This window comes from Nicrophorus vespilloides, unplaced genomic scaffold (genome assembly GCF_001412225.1).
Source record: "Nicrophorus vespilloides isolate i.1.1-1 unplaced genomic scaffold, Nicve_v1.0, whole genome shotgun sequence".
In the NCBI taxonomy this organism is placed as follows: Eukaryota; Metazoa; Arthropoda; class Insecta; order Coleoptera; family Silphidae; genus Nicrophorus; species Nicrophorus vespilloides.
Window position 1 is genome coordinate 103147 of NW_017098031.1, and position 16856 is coordinate 120002.

General features: G+C 34.9%; 1 protein-coding gene across 4 annotated transcripts; it reads right to left on the bottom strand.

Annotated features, from left to right (window-relative positions):
* LOC108561551 (tumor protein p53-inducible nuclear protein 1) lies at positions 1-8304 on the bottom strand. 4 transcript variants are annotated; one of them, XM_017919546.1, is made up of 4 exons: positions 8169-8304; positions 1667-1878; positions 1199-1586; positions 1-974 (listed from the first exon to the last, which is right to left on the bottom strand). In XM_017919546.1, the coding sequence occupies exons 2-4, from the start codon at positions 1873-1875 to the stop codon at positions 816-818; spliced, it is 756 nt and encodes a 251-aa protein (XP_017775035.1). In that variant the 5' UTR covers positions 1876-1878; positions 8169-8304; the 3' UTR covers positions 1-815. The 4 variants fall into 4 exon arrangements, with proteins under 4 accessions (XP_017775035.1, XP_017775034.1, XP_017775033.1 ...); XM_017919545.1 differs by lacking the exon at positions 8169-8304 and adding an exon at positions 4675-4802; XM_017919544.1 differs by lacking the exon at positions 8169-8304 and adding an exon at positions 4544-4802.
* Positions 8305-16856: the final 8552 nt, after the last annotated feature.

A 16856-nucleotide genomic window follows, 5' to 3' on the forward strand; every position in this document is an offset into this window, starting at 1 on the left:
TTTTTTTTGTCAACATTACTTTCTTTATTTTATTTTTTTTTTTGAACACAACCGGTGCTTTGGTAATTTAGTCTAAAATCACATGTGCTTTGATTTCTTTACCGTTTAAAACAAGCTGATTTTTTTTTTATTATTTTACAAAGATTTACAATTGTTTGCTTCATAGACATTTAGATGGGATGAACGATGCAAGTTGTTTCTGTTTTCGATTCTTTTCGCAATCATCTCGTTGAGTTCATCCCCTAATTGCAGTACGCAATGAGATGAGAAATAAAAGAGTAGTTATGGTAGAAGTAGTAATACTACTTGTTACAGTCTAGTGTTTTTTTTTCTTTCTTTCTTTCTTTCTACACGGTGTCAACTAGCAGTTAATTAGTTTGCTTAATCAGCGAAGCTTACTTAGGCGCGCGCGTGATGAGATTTATTTACTTTTTTTTTATTATTTTTTTTGTTGGAGTGCTCCAAACCCAAAGCTTTGTAATGTTTCCTTTTGTATTTTCCTCTTAATTATCTATTTTTATAATTATTTTTTTTTTCGATTAAAGTTTAGGGGCTGAGATCTATCGATTAATTAATTAATTAATTACAGTTAGGGGTTTAAAAGTTATGTTTGTGTTTTTTTTAACTCTTTTGTAACTTTTTTTTTTGTCATATCTTATCTTATGTTCCTGCTGGTTTTCTGTCGGAAGGGGAGATTGTTGTTGCTTCATCTTCTTCTTAATTATTCTTGAAATATTTTTTTTGTGGATTTTTTTTTACTTCTTCTTCTGCGTTGTTGTTGTTTTTTTTTGTAATTCTTCGTTTTTCTTCCGTTCTTAGTAGCACTTGCGGTTGTTGTTGGCGTGGGAGCGAGTTGCGCCCTGCGAACGCTCTCCCCTTCTGAGCCGTTGATTGCGGCAATTTACTTCACGAGCCTTATTGTTGCGCTCAAGGTAGCCGCGCTTCAGAGATTGGCAGGCCTTCTGAATCTGCACCTGGAACAAACAATACACCTTCACTATTTGTACTTTGTAGATCCTTCTCATCCTAATATCGTAGCTCTCATCGAAGGTATATTCTTTAACCGTGAGTCAAATAAAGATGAATTCCAATTCCAATGCAAAACTTGCAGTCTTTATAAATTTAGTTGTAAAATATGTTAATATAATGAAATGGTTTCTTGAAATTATTATTAAAGAAAATAGTTTTTTTGTATTACCTTTTGAGCTTGTTTCCTTCTAACACCCTGCATTTCTTCTTGACTGAATAGGTGTACCCTGTGCCTCCTGGGCTGCTGAGGTTGCTCCTGCGGGGCTTCCTCCTCCGGCGCCTGCACCTCCACGAAGCCCTCCTCGACCTCGCCGACCTCCTCCTCATCCTCCACCGCGTCCAGCAGGTTGTGTCTGCGCAGCGCCAGCGCAGGAGGCTGATGGTAAACGCTCATGCTGGGGTGCTCGATGAGGAGGTTCTCTAAGGGGGAGGTTTCCATGTGGACGGGACCCGCGGACACGAAGCATGGGGGCGGCGTGAGGAACCAGGACTCCTCCATCGAGCTCGGACATCGCAGGGAGGATGACGAACTTGTCCTGGACAGACGCGTCGTCAGGCTGCAGGAAAATGAACAAAAAAAAAACAAAGATTTGTAAGTAAAAAGAAGACGGACATCTCCACCAGCAGGAATAATTACTTGTGTTCGCTTTCGCTGTCCTCCGAGCTAACTTCAGAGTTGCCCTCGCTGTCTCGCTCCACCAGCACCCATTCATCGTCGGATTCGCAGGTTGTCAGTCTTACGTTGTTGATGTTGCTATTGGCTTCTTCACCTCCTTCGGCCGCGTCCGCTGTTACCTGGTTATTAGTCGATGTTCCTAACAGGTAGTTGGCCAAGCTGGTGAACATTGTCTGCAAACAGATTCAAAACATTGCAAATAAATAACATATAAAGATAACTCAAACTTTTAACATCTCCGACAACGAAAATTTAAAAAAAATATATCTATAGTAAAAATAAAGAAACGCGGCGCACGTGCGCGCTCCCAAAAACGATGCCAAACAAACAAAGAGACGTATTTTTAAAACGCGTCGCGAAGAAGAGGAGGAGGAGAGAAAAAAAAAGAGACAAACAAACAAACAATAATAATAAATGACCGTCGTAATCCTCTCCTTCCGAAATTGAAAGGTGTATTGAACACCTCTTTCTCTGTGCAGGAATTCGAAACGTGCTCTTCAAAAAAGGGCCACCGCTCGCTCGCATTTACCATCTGCTTCTTCATTATGTTCTTCTCTCGCTGCGCGGAAAATTCTATATCCCATCAATTATTTCCAGCTGCTCTTGCAGCATCGCGCACACACGCCAAACGAAAATATCCACGCGAATTTCGTACCCAATTTGCTACGACGCTCGATCGTAGTTGGCGAAAACTGCTTCGATCGCAAACTCAATGAGAGATTTTCATCCAAAAACCTTCCAGCTCTTCTTTTTTTTTGTACGTTGTTGCTCTTCCTTTAAACTTGAAACTTGATAAATTTATCTCCGCTATTAACGTCGACTCTATGGAGTAAACGAACTCGATACAATTCAAATTTTTATTTGTTTATCGCCCTCATTCATTTATTGCATTGCAATACCACTAGATTCAGGAATTATTGTCCGGACATTATTATATAGATTCATAGCAGCACACAAAGCGTTTAATTTTATATATAAAAAAAATCTACAATTAAGCAAAAATTATTCACTTTCAGCATATAGCATTATAGCGCAGACAAGATAAAAGTAATAGGAATTAATCTTATCGTAGATTTTGCCCGCTGAACTCGATAATTTTCGCTAAGGCCAAGATATTTCCGAACCAAACTCAATTCCATTCGATTCTATCCAATTTCATTAATCACAATTTTGAATGATTTCAACTAAAAATGTTTATTTTATGTAGAATTCTAAATTACATAAGAACGAAGATAGGCATCGACTGTGACATATAGTGTGTAGTAGACAAAGGAAATAGAATATACAGGGAGTGCTATATTCACCCCCTTGCATTTAATACCCGAACAGAAATTGTAGGCCTGGCAGAGGGATTTTACGATCTACGAGGCCCTTGTTTACGTCGATTTCGTTTCGAGTTCCGGAATCAATGTTGCTCTGAACCAACTGATTAGATTAGGGGGAGCATCAATATTCGATGCGTATTTTCCCAAAAAAAGAACAATCGCCCTAAACACATAACATAACTTAATTGATTTCTGGTTCCGAAGAATGCAGTGAATCGCTTACGATCGCGCACAAACGTTACGATGCATCAGTTTCTGGTTCGTGTTCACTTGTTTCGTCGGGAGCTAAGCGACGATTGATGACGTAAACTTTGACTAACGAGAAACCTGCATTTGTAGCCGCTCGTTTATTTTCTCCGCGTGAAACATTTTCAACGACTTTACAATGTGAAACAAAAATAATGTTGAAAATGCAATATATTAATGTATTTTCTCTTATGTTTTAGTTACGTTAAACAATTTTGATTGCGTGATTTGATGGATGGATAGAGAGAGAGAGAGGAGCTGAAAAATAGAGCCGGAAGAAGAGCGGCGGCGGCGTTCGTGTAAAAATAAAGTTTCGTCGACTTTGACTTTGGGAGTTTGCTCTGGTTTCGGAATTTTCTTGGCAGAGGTGAGCAGAAATTCGGAGAAAGGTGTATCGATGAAACAAAATTAAAGTAATAAAAATCGCGTGGGCCTTGCACGAGCCAACTCCATTGTGATACGCGCACGGAGGAAACGGATTGCGTCGCGTTGCGCAATTGAACAGTGGAAATGGGAAAAAAAATATATTTAAATATGTAATTATTATTAACGTTATATTAATATTACTCTGTGAATGCACATTGATTTTCAGACTCGTTGCAATGTGTTTGTGCATTTATTTTTTCGATGCAAATTAATAATTGATTAACGAATATCAGATAGTGCGCTTAGTGAATTTCGAAGCGAACGAACAAAAAATATCTAAATACAGATTTATGTTGCGTGGGAAGTGGAGGAGAAGGATTTTTGCGTAATTGCAGTCGGCGGAATAATCAAGTGCGATGATTAAAGAAAAAAAATATATATAAAAGGATAAATCGAGGATTTGTTAACGTCGAGGCGAGAATGCAACGAGCCGAAAGGTCAGACGCGAAGCTCCTTTCACAAATTTGCAACAAGTTCGTCATTGTCCGTTTTTTTACTGCTTCTTCAATTTGTTGTTTTTGTAGCCCACTTTTGTTTACAAACAATTGAAATGTTGCTGTTGCCGCTGTGTCTGGGCCGACCGCGATCCGCTTCCATTATATGTTGACGCAAATAGGAAAACGCTTGGAAATGACGCGGACGCGAACGGGAAAAACGACGTTGAAAAGAAAAAAGAGAGGAGCTGAATCGAAGCCAAAGCGTTGCGTAAGCACACACGAAAAACCTAAATATACACCCCGAAATATCCGGATATTTGCTGTTCCTTGCCCGTTCGATTCCGCGGATCGAAGGCGACTCGTGTAAAATTTTGAATTTGAAAATTCCTTAAGGGATTATTTACCGTTTATTATTTTATGTTGTTTCTTTGTAGTTTTGATGCTGATGATGGTTGTTGTTGATGTTGTTGTTGTTGTTGAGGAAGAATGGAAGGTGCAGAGGCGCAGAGAACTCGGAGCGGCGGACTTGACTTACGTGAGTTTGTTGCGATTCGAGCGAGAGATCAGAGCACAACTGACAGGTCTGACCCTGTACAGCTGATCGTGGGGCGTCGCGGCGTTGCGAGGGGGGCCCCAGTCAGCTGTTCCAGCAGCTGGTTTGAAGGCGCAAGCGTGATCACTTTATCTTTGTTAATATTGACTAGCCAGCGGTTTTCCGCTGGTTCTGTTCTGGTACGGAGGAGAGGTTCGGGACCAGAGGGACGGGACGGGTTATGGATGTGGTGGTGGTGGATGAAGAGTGGAGGAGGACATTTTTCGCGGGTCCTCCTCCACCACCACCCTTCTGGAAGGAGAAGAGTGACGAGACGCGAACGCAACGTGATGCAACGTTACTGTTACAAGTTCAATGTTAACTCTATTCGAATGTTGTTATTGTTGTTGTAATTGAAGGAAATACATTTCTTTTTCCTCCATATAGACTAATTACATGGATATATGTGATTGCAATCCTTCGTTTCGGGCGGATTGCAAGAATAGACATTTGTTCCCAGCCTGCTTCCAATTTAACTTGACCAAAGTTTTCAGCATTCCTTTCGTTGCACGCAAGCTTCGCCAATATTTATTCCATATTGTGCAACATTGAACATTGCCACAGAACCACTTGCATACATTTAATAATATTAAAAAAATATCATTAGTAAATAACTAAAGATCAAATTTATACCACATTGTGTAACAATGATCATTGCTTTTGTTACTTTAACATAAATTAATGAATTTAAAAGAAAACTTAAGGAAAACATACAAATATTATTTGCAAATAACAAATTGTTATCAACTTTGTACCTATTCAAAACAATTTACAATCAACACATAAATTCTGAAATAATCATTACAGTAATTATATCATTTTTAAAAATATTAATTTCCATATTGTGCAACATTTAATAACATTGTACAAAGAAAAACCATTACTAATTTCATTACGTCTAGTTTGCATGTTTATTAGAAACCATTTGCAACTAATGTAAAATACAAACTAAGCAAGTTTTCCTTTGTCTTCAATTTGTATACTTCATGACCAATATTATAATAAATTTAGTATATTAGCAATATTTGTTTGTTTATAAATCGAAAATTGTTATATAATTGCTTTGATAACAAAAAGTAATATTAATATAGATAAACCGCAGTAGCCAAGTGTTGAAATAAAAGTGTTTTCGTTTAGATCACGAATTATGCGAAAGCAATAGAAATAATAATGATGATGATGATGATGATGATAAAATATGAAAAAAAGGAAACAACGATTATTAAATTCAAGGTTGCCACTCGAGCTATAATTATAGCCGTGATTTAATATGTAGATCAAGAGACAACAGGCAATAGAACACACTGCACGGCTTGCAGATTTCCTCTCCTTTGTTTTATTTCTCGAATCGACGATATTTCAATTAATTACGATAAAGAGAGTTGTGATTTTTGCTACCGGTTATGTTAAATTCGTTTCGATCATCAGTGCAAATTATGACCACAATTGGGTCACACGTCAATAAATACACAATCGAAAGGTATTGTCTTCTTGTTGTTTTTTTTGTTTGTTAACGCTTTGCGATTGAGGTGCTCCTTTTAAAGGATGGTTTTCCAGTTAATTATTGTTGTTAACCTTAACCCTAAGATGGAAATACCAATTATAGTTGTTGGTAATTCAAGAGAAATCGTTCGTTTTTTTTTGTACCTAATGGTAAAAATGGGGCAGCGTTATTAGGATTCATTATGTTCCATTCGATTTTAATAACAATTTAATGACCTGCGTGGGATTCATCTCGCTCTCTCTCTATGCTCTTCGTCGTGTAACAGCTCAGATGTTTTCCTCCTCCTCCACCACCATTGACTTTATCCCTGAACTTTGCCATTTGCGAACGGTAATTTTTTATTGTGCGCTCGTGGTTTTCCAATCCGGGCCGAACGCAGCTCGCACAACAAACGCAGCTGATGCATGATCCTTTTTTTTCTTTCTTCTTTACCAAAAGATTTAACATATCGAAATTTATCTCTATCCAATTACGTTTTAGTTTCTCCGTCATGTTCGTCGATAGATAAAAGGAAAATACCCGGATGGAACGTGTCATCATCGAGTGATATCGGCGGAGTTTTAGAACAAAGAAAACGTTTGTTATCGGCGGCCGACACGCGGACTGAGGACAAAGATAGAAATAAAGTGTGAAACGATAATAGCGGTAATAGCGTTTCCACGAAAAAAAAAAGTTAATCGGATGAAATTTTCCTCAAAAACAAAATGTGTGTGTGAAGGAGGGAAACCGTGCTTTGTTCGATTGAGGCCAATCTCTAAGAAGAGAAGAACTTGTGCGCTGTTGAGCTCGTAAATAGGTCCAAGACGAAAATACCGTTTCCAAACGTCCAAATGAAACTTCATTTTATAATTGATTCCAGCTCCGTACGCACCATTCGAATTTCAAATAATTAACCAAACTTACGCTTATTTATGTTTATGAACTAATTTTACTGAAATAACAATACTCGTTTTTCAGTGAGCGAACTTTTCAATATCTCTCATTACGTAATTTCGGCAGCAACATTGTGTGCTAATTTTCGCGTTGGCGAGATCCACTCAACAAAAAAAAAAAAAAACGTTGTTTATATTTACGTTGGATCTCTCTCGCTCTTTCTATGACATAGACCTCGAGGCCAAACATTCGTTTAAGATCAAGTTTATTTCGGAATCGAAACGAAAAGTTGTTTTCCCAAAAACAAAATAAAACAAAAACTACGAATAGAAGAAAATATTTTCGTTCTATTTTCAAGCGGCCACCATTTTGGCACACCGTTACTTTTCAGCTCAACTATTATCGAACCGAACGAATCTCTTAGTTCATTATCTCAAACTTTATATTTATAGACGCGACCGAACGAAAACAATGCGTAAACAAATTGTTTTTTTTTTAATCTGTTTACGCGCCGTTTTATAATAGAATTCGTACTTTGATTAACATGAAAATCGATCGAAGTTCGTAAACAATAAAAAGTCATGAACAATTGAGCAATTTCGGCGTTGTTTCATAACATCTACGTTTTGTTTTTTTTTTCTGTGTATTCATTATCAACGCCTCTCATAAATTTCGCGAGATGATGATATCGCGTTGTTTACATGCGGAATCGCAGTCATAACAACTAACTCTTCTTTTTGAATTCGTTTCGGAAAAAAGTATGCTTTTAGTCGTGTCATTTCTAATAATACTGGTTTTCCGGATAGCGTCCAATTTTTGTCGCTGTTTGTTTTATTTATTTGTTTGTTTGTTTTTTTCTCTTTCAATTAACTATACGGGAATAATTGATGGGTCGTCGACCCGGAAAAGGTCAGTAAATTTAAATTCGAAACGCGCGAATCGATATGAACGCGCGTTCGTAAATTCCTGTTTCGATTCGAAATGGATTTCCGCTGATTCCGAGGGAATGTAGGTCAAGATGATGGCTAGAAATAAATAGAGAGAGAAAGAGGAGACTCACCTTTTGGTTTGGATGTCGCGATGCGTGAGGACCAGCGTCGCCTTTGCTTCTTCTTGTTTTTATTTTCGTTTGCGTTTCCTTCTTATTATTGATTTGGTTCCGAAAGAGGTTCAAAAGGTTCGAAAATATTTTTGTTTTGTTTAGATATATAATAATACTCTGGGTTGTAAGTGTAATAAAAGGGGCTTCAGTTCTGTTAAGTTATAATTATTTTTGCGTTTCTTGAATACTGGGAGTTGCTGTTTGCTGAGAGAGGTTTGCTTGGGTTCTTCTTTCTTTGCTGAAATCAAAAAGAGAGAGAGAAAAATGATAATAGAGGTAATTATTTGTCCTGGATCAGGTATTTCAAGTTAAGTTTAGACAATGCGTGTTTTATGGACGAGCGATGCGGTCGGTCTTCCTCGAAACGGAAACGCCTAATAACGTTCGGTGGATTGGTCATCGCGGAAAAACACCGTAAATAAGCGCTCGATGGAGGTGGAGGAATATGAAGAGTGGAGGAGTATAAGTGAGTGAGTTGCGTATTGGATTTCGAGCGTGTGCACCTGTAAGTAATTCGAGATCACCTGACGACCGAAAGTAATGAGACGATGACGCAACGGTAGGAGAGAGAAAAGTTTATTGGATTTGCGGGCGATCGAACGTACAAATACGATCTGCGGTCGCGTAGCTGTTGTTGTTCTTGTTGTCGTTATGCAGCATCCAAGTTGAAGAAGAAATAAATCAGAAGTTTAAAGAAATGCACCTCCTGCTTTATTTCTGCTTCTTGGATGCTACGGATGTTCCGTCGACCTCTCGCGGTGGCTGTCAACAGGTGAAGAACAACAAAGGATTCCGTTTCCAGGATCGTTAATTACTGAAACCTCTTTCTCTCTTCTTCCTGTGCCGCATCCATCCGAATACTGTTACAATTCCAACGCCGTCGTGCATTTTCGTATCCTCCAGGTCTTCCGTCATGCGTGCACGCGCATCATCATCACCATCATCGTCGTTGGGACAACTGGATTTAGGATTGGTTTAGCCAGGAAGTCATCATCATTAAGTCCCCCCGACGCTTCTGTGCGTTTCAATGAAAAGCCTTTTCTTTTTCATACACGCATAACTGTGAATCACTTCCCAGTAGCATTAATCTAACGGTGAAAAGGGTGTCGTTTGACCATGGACCTTCCTCCTTCTGTCCGGGTGCTGCCACCCCCCCATCCGTTGGTAACACTTTGTTTAGATCCAGAGGGTGTCTCAACAACAACAACACGTGTTCATTGTTACCATTTAATGGAAAAAAACTCGTTTATATTTTCCCTCTGCGTCAACAAGGGTTGACGCATCTCTTCGTGTTTATTCACCCACGCATTGCTCCATCTGCAGTGCTCTAAACATTCATTCGCCGAACGATTTTGTGAAACATTTAATTATTGAAGTATGTAATTCCATTAAATACACTACAACAAACAAAACAAAGTTTCTAAAATCAACAACTCAAGATGCGTCTCATAAACTAAAACTTGAACATCTGGTTTTAATTAGGTCGATCTTTGATAAATTCCAGATATTTTTCGTTTTTTTCTTTCTTTCTTTGTCATCGCACTTAATGCACGCACTAAATTTTAATGAGCTCAATCTAAAAACTTTCCCGACAACGCGATAAGTCCTGGCATTTTCTCAATAGATAAAGAAGATAAATGAGTTCGCTATTTCGCAAATTATATTGATGATACAACTATTTCATCGTTTCATTAATAAACGATTTAGTTCAAATTATCTTAATAATAATCAATTGTATTTATGTATATTAATTACATAATGTAAACAATGAGTGCGTGTGAACATGATGTGGTTGTGGTACTTTTTTTTGTTTGTTTGTTGCTGTGTTTTATATTGGGTCAAAGATAATTTCCTATGTTTATAATTAGTCGTTACAAATCACTGGCTGCGTTGTTTGGTTTGGATTATGGATCGAAAGAAGATGTTTATGTCTGTATTAAACAAATCCACTTTGCGTTTGATGGAAATGAGGTCACGAAATCAATAATCAATCAAGTTTTGTCCTATTTCGTTTTTTTTTTGTAAAGGTGATTAAATTTCTTACATTTATGATTTCCTTTACTATGTTTTATGACCTATAATATTAGCTTTAACATGCATATTCTATATTCCATCTACCATTAATAGTTTTCGAGAAATATTGAAAAATGTGAAGGTGTTTCATTGTTCCAACTCTGACAACGATTTGTAAAAAGACCTCAATTTGGCCGGTGATTTACATAAACAATAGAAATGCATCAAGTAATATTTTTCAAGCAACTTTTCACCCAGTCTTTGATTTTCCTTCATTTATCGTCATTGCCTGTGCCCAAGAAGGAAAACTAAATTGTGATTACAGCTCTCCTCCTTCCGACACGACCAGATTTACATAATTAACCGTTGATTCAGTCGCGTCTCGGCTCCAAACTTTTATTTCATTTTTTTCTTTCAAATCACAGAATGATTTATAAGATTATCCAACAATTACTTTCGTTTAAGCTTGACACAATAGAACTATGTTCCTTCTAAATACGCAGCTAATTTGTTTACAAAGTTATCAACGTTTTATGGTTTTAGCGTAGTGGAAAACCGACAACGATAAAGTTACTCTAAATAACCTAACGAAAGTAAATAACTACTGCTCTCTTCACCGCTCGCTCCGGTCATCCGCGGTGAAATGTTCCTTTCGGAGCGCCGACTCGAAAACAATTCGTCGCGAATTTAGAATATGAAAGCATGCAGCTGGTTAAGTGTGGCAATAAGGAAGTGACATTATTTTAATTTATCATTTCATTTCATTTTTTTTTTGCATCCTACTAACTAGCTTAGCAGCGCAAAAATTAAACAATTTTCGTTTCAAAACAAACTTTGGCTAAATGATAACAACAACACAAAAAAAACCGTACCAATATTGAACGCAATTAACTAACTAACAAAGAGGCCGTGCATACGTAACGTTTGTCAAAGAACAACAAGCACACTCTTACAATTCCACAACTTGTTTACGCCGTTTCGTAATTCTTTTAATATTCCAGCATTGTTGTCGCTCGTTTTTTTTTTAACAAAATACTGCGTTGCTTTGCACTATAAGTCGAAGAAAACATGGGATAATTAAAAGCAATGTTAATGGGGAAAATGAAACAAAGAATTGTTGTTGCGTTTTTTTTTTCCACTTGATTCGTTCAAATCGGTCTTATCTAGGAATTACTCGAAACGGAATTTCGTATAAACAACGCAATATTATGTTATTATTAAATTATCAAGTTTTTTTTCTTCTAAATTAATCTTAATTTTCATATTTCGTAATAATGAAATAAGTTTTATTTTTAGGTATGACGAAAAAAAAGTAATGTATTTCCTTATCTTCAAGATAACTAAAACATTTATTACAAACCTGATGACTAGTTAAAATGATCAGTCATTTAGTAAATATGTAGTTTGAATCACCCATTTCTTAACTAAATTAACAATGTGTAACAAACGAAAACAATGTTATTTCTCTTTTATGTTAGTAAATGTACACTCGGTCCTCTTTTTATGTGGTTTTTATTCCAGGAACACTTTTTTTTTAAATAACTATTTTTGGCCATTTTGACACGTTTTGACACAAATTGGCAAACCATTTCATCGAAAAAGATGATAATTCTGAACGAACATTCAACGCGAGCTTCAGAATTGCATTTCTGGATATCAGGAATTGTACAAGTTGTACCAGTTCGCAAATTATGCCGAACACTCTCATATAACTCATATAATTCTAAAGAAAAAAATGTGAAGAAAGATTAACTTTCATAAAAATTTTCAGTATTTTTTTTGTAAATTTTTTGTATAAACTAGAAGGAATATGTTTTTTTTTTACCTCTCTTGACGATAATGTAAATTTTTCCGTATAAATTTAGAAGGAATATGTTAAGATTATATTTTTCTGAAATTTAATAAACTTGTCTATGATTGTTAACGTTTTTATAAAATTATGAATAAACATTTCAGAAAGAATATAGTAAGACTAATTATTTTTTCTGAAATTTAATAAACCCTTTTTTATGCGATTTTCGGTATATTGTAACTCATTGATTTAGTTTTATGCGGTTTTAAAAAAAATATGGAACGTATCCTTTATTTTTATACTTGTGTCTAGTCCTTTTTTGTGCGATTTATTTTTATGCGTTTTCCTGTGGAAAAAGAGAACAAGTGTATATTGAAAATGTGATTGTCGAGAAAATCGTGTAAAGTCGAACGAAGCGCGATTTATTTATTTACATGCAAGAGAATCCAAAAAGTTTTTGCGTAGTTCCGAGACGAAATCACGCAATGATTCATTGACGGTCGTCGATCGTGGTAAAATTGAACGCTGTTTCCATTAGATTTCGTCCCATCAAAACAAGGCAATAAAATGCATATAGTACGTATCTAATTTGTTATTTCATACGATAACCACGTTCTCGAAAAACACGCATGTTTTTAGTAAACCATTAGAGAAACATAACGTGTTTATCGAACAATAATAGAGTTATTGGTGTTAACGACAAACGCATTAAATTTTCGAAAAAATAATAATAACATTCTACGTTCTATTCTATATAATTTATGATTTGATAACAAAACTTAAATATCAATTATCCTAATCTAATTGTGATTAATAAAATTTTATAACTTTAAATTGATTTTTTTGCTAAAATAATCTAAAAAAAATACTTATAAAAATATAATAATTTTAATATTATAATTTTTGATAGATCGAAGAAGTCTATGGAATATCAACAAATGACTTTTCTCCGTTGATTCAAGAATTATTTCTACACTTTACTACGTTTTACGAATCAATTTTTCTCGATTCATTTCGGTTGTGTTGTTATGAATGAAAGTCTCTTTAAAAATAATTGTTCTTGGCGTATTTACCTTTGGGGTTTGTAATAAAAGAATCCTTGTTTACGGAAACTGTGCGTGGATCGTCAACGTGGAAACGATGTAAACAAAACGAAAAAAAACTGCTCACTGGATCCACGAATTGTTCGTGAAATAAATAGTTTATGTATGAATTAAAGAAAACGGAAGTTTTTCCTGTTTTTTCGCAATAAATAAGTTGTTGACTCGTGCGAGAGAGTTGCGGGACTGCGAGTAGTAGTCGTTACAATGTGTCGGTTCACTACTAAACTAATATAGTATGCGGCGAGAGAGACCTGATGATGATAAAACGCAATTATTATCTCGACGTTTGTTGTTGTTTTGTTGTAGTGGATGATGGTGTGCGTTATTTTTTAGTTAGCGGTGACGACGCCCGGCCTCCGAATGATTTAAGCTGTAGCGTTTGTTGCGCCAGCCAAACTATCTCCCATCTCTTCTATCCTCCTTCCTTCCAAAACGACCCGAATTTCGCTCTTCCATCAATGTAAACTAAGAGCATCAAACGTGGAGAAAGTTCTGCGTCAGAAGAACGAAAACAGTAGCAAATAACGGATTGTTATTATTATTGGTTTAGCAATTAGGAGCTCCAAAAAAAATTGTTAGTCCTAGTTTGCATTCATCGCACGCAATTCGAATACATTGGCCAAGTCCGAATTTACAATAACAAACAAATAATTCAATGTATTCAATAAACTAAGTCCATTCAACTTAACGCTTCGCAAAATATTTACATAACTTCTTTATTTTTTTGGAAATTTTATTATCATTTGCATAACTTTTATTTCAATTTAAATAACATAATGTCGTAACAGTTACCTCGTTTTTATGTTTACAAAAATATTTATTTTGCTTTTTCATTATTTTTTTTGGACATTGGATTTGTGACGCGCCGCGAATAAATAATTCTTGTCAAGTTACAAATGCGCAAAAATTCTATTTCGCCAATGCCGTTTCTATTCGCATAACGATTTGCATAACGACTCCCAATCCTACACCGTCTGAATTAGAATCGCTGTGACATTTAAACGATGCGTAAATTTTATCCGCACAAGACACAATTCGCGTTTCAAATTACAAAGAAACAATTTAGTTTCAAAGAAATTTATTTATATATACATTTCTCCTAATTAGTTTACTGAGAGTTATTTTGGTGAAAATGAAAGGATAATATTTAATTAAATTTAACATATTTACACCCAAAATGCTTTTACTGTATTCTCTGAATAATTAGAAAAAAAAATTGTTTGTGAATAATCGGCAACAAATTACTGGATTCTCGGAAAAGTCTGAAGTAAGGATGAAATTATTTCATCAACGATTTCTTGTAATGTTCATTAACTATTTAAACCTTTCCATTTGTATTTTCCACTCATTTTCCAGAGAAATCTATTCAATTCCCATCATTTGTTTTTGTGTCTCGGAATTAGTTACAAAATTATATTTAATTATAGGATTAAATGTTTAATTAAATTCATCATGAAAATACAATAAATCTATTCTCTGAATTACGCTAAAAGAATTCGTTCATTTTCATTTAGTAAATTAGATTATTTTTTTTAGTTTTTATTCAAAATAAGAAACAAGGAACAAGAAAAAGAACGAAGAATTATTTTTTTTATGTCGTATAATTTTATTCATAATTTGTTCATCAATGTGAACATTGAGTTACCATTATGATGATTTGAACATTAATAATTACTTAAATCTATATACTAAATCTAATGGTTTGCAACGCTTCAACCTGTTTGTGGTTTCACTGTTGTCGAGTAGGCCAATATCCAGAACATTAGCATGTGACTCTAGTCTATCTTGGTAACTACTACTAAATGTTGCTATTGTATCCTCCACTAAATCTATATGAAGATCTTCATATTCCTGATGAACCATGGAGCCCTAATAACATTTCTTAGGCATTTTCATTGAAACCTTTGTATAATTTGTATGTTCGATTTACGTCCATACTGGTATCAGTATAACTTTGTATATAAGTAATTTATTTTCCACTGATAATTCCGACCTTTTCCCTAGAAGCCAGTAGAGTTTTCTAAACTTCATTTCTAATAGCTCCCTCTTAGCCTGAATGTGATCTTTACAGATGCATCTTCTGTCGAGATGCATGCCTAAATATTTGACTTTTGTTGCTTTGAACAGATCTTGTCCATTAAGTCTTACAGTTGGGCAGGTGTCTTTCTTTAGCGTGAATGTGATTTGCACAGATTTCATCTCGTTAACTGCTCTCTTTTTAAGCCATTCTTGTAGCTTATCTAAATTCTCCTGTAGATATTCGGATGCTACTGCTGTTGGATTCTCATCTGATGCCAAGATTGCTGTGTCATCAGCGAATGTTGCAATCGTAGTATTGTTAGTTTTAAGAATAGAAAGAATTATTTGTGAATATTATTTAATAAGCGAAAATAATCGTTACGTTTCACAAAATTTTTCCATTATCATTTTAAGCAAAAAAAAATAATTTATGTACAGACAATTATTACACGTTTTCAAGGTTCTCCTTTAGATAATTACGTATAAATTTGGAAATTTTATGATTGTTGGAACAGAAATAACAACGTGTTTAAAGTCTCATTATATTGTCCTACAATTACCAAGTTGACTATTTGCAGGAAATATCATAGGAAAAGTTTCTTCTTTTTTCACAATTATTTTAAGTGAAAATGTTGATATTTTGTATTTAATACTTAGAAACATTTACAACAAAAAAACTTAAATGAAGGTTGAAAATTCAAAACAGTTTTTAGCAAGTTTTTACATAGTTGCGTCAGCAAAGCAAACGAAAATACAGCGTGCAAAGAAAAAAATAAATAAACGTTTAGCTGCTACTATCTAAAACCATTCAAGGATTCGGCTTGGCTAATGAATCAATGGAAGTAAATTATAATTATATATCATCTGTTTTATTTTTTTGCAATTGATGTCAATGTCACGCGTTTCGTAATTACATAATGTAATTAATTAATATCTGTTAGCTTTGTTTATTCGTCGTTTGTTTGTTTGTTTCCATGGCGAGTTTTTAGATTAGTCGTTTGCATCGAACAATAATGGTTATCTTTATTGACTCTCTGAAAGAGTCCAAGGGGCTATCTCTATGTACGTACAATAATATTATTAATAATAATTGCATATCTTTATTGTCTTTTTTTCCCCCATTCGTTCGTTCGTTTTCTGGACTGTCTCCGAGCGCGAACGCTGTTCACATGCAAAATGTCAACACGATTAGGCGTTATCTTTTATTGATTAGTGCTGTACAAATATTTACTTTTTTATCCCTAAATAATCATTGTTTTACGTAATCTCCTCAAGCTGACACTAAATTAATTAGTTTCAGTGTGGATTTTTAAAGATATTTTTTACCTGTCAAATATTTGACAAGTGATCTATGTTACATTTTGTTTCTACTTCTCAACTTACTTGATTTTATTGTAATTTGTTTACGTTAATTTGCATTCAACTCACTTGTAGTCAAGTATATTTTGATTAAGTGAATCAAGAGAATTAAAATATCAGACTTAATGAAATGGAATCATTTAATTGAATTATCTATACATTTATAATTACTGATTGATTATTGCTCTCCAAATATTTCATTGATTTTCTCGAAAACTATAATACATAGAATGAATCCAAAAGAAAATGAAAATGAAAGCTGAATGTTTGGAGAATCTAACAAGTATTGACGAAAATAAGACTAAATATCGATACTTGAACGCAAATTACAGCCAAACCGATAAAACCACAGTAATATAT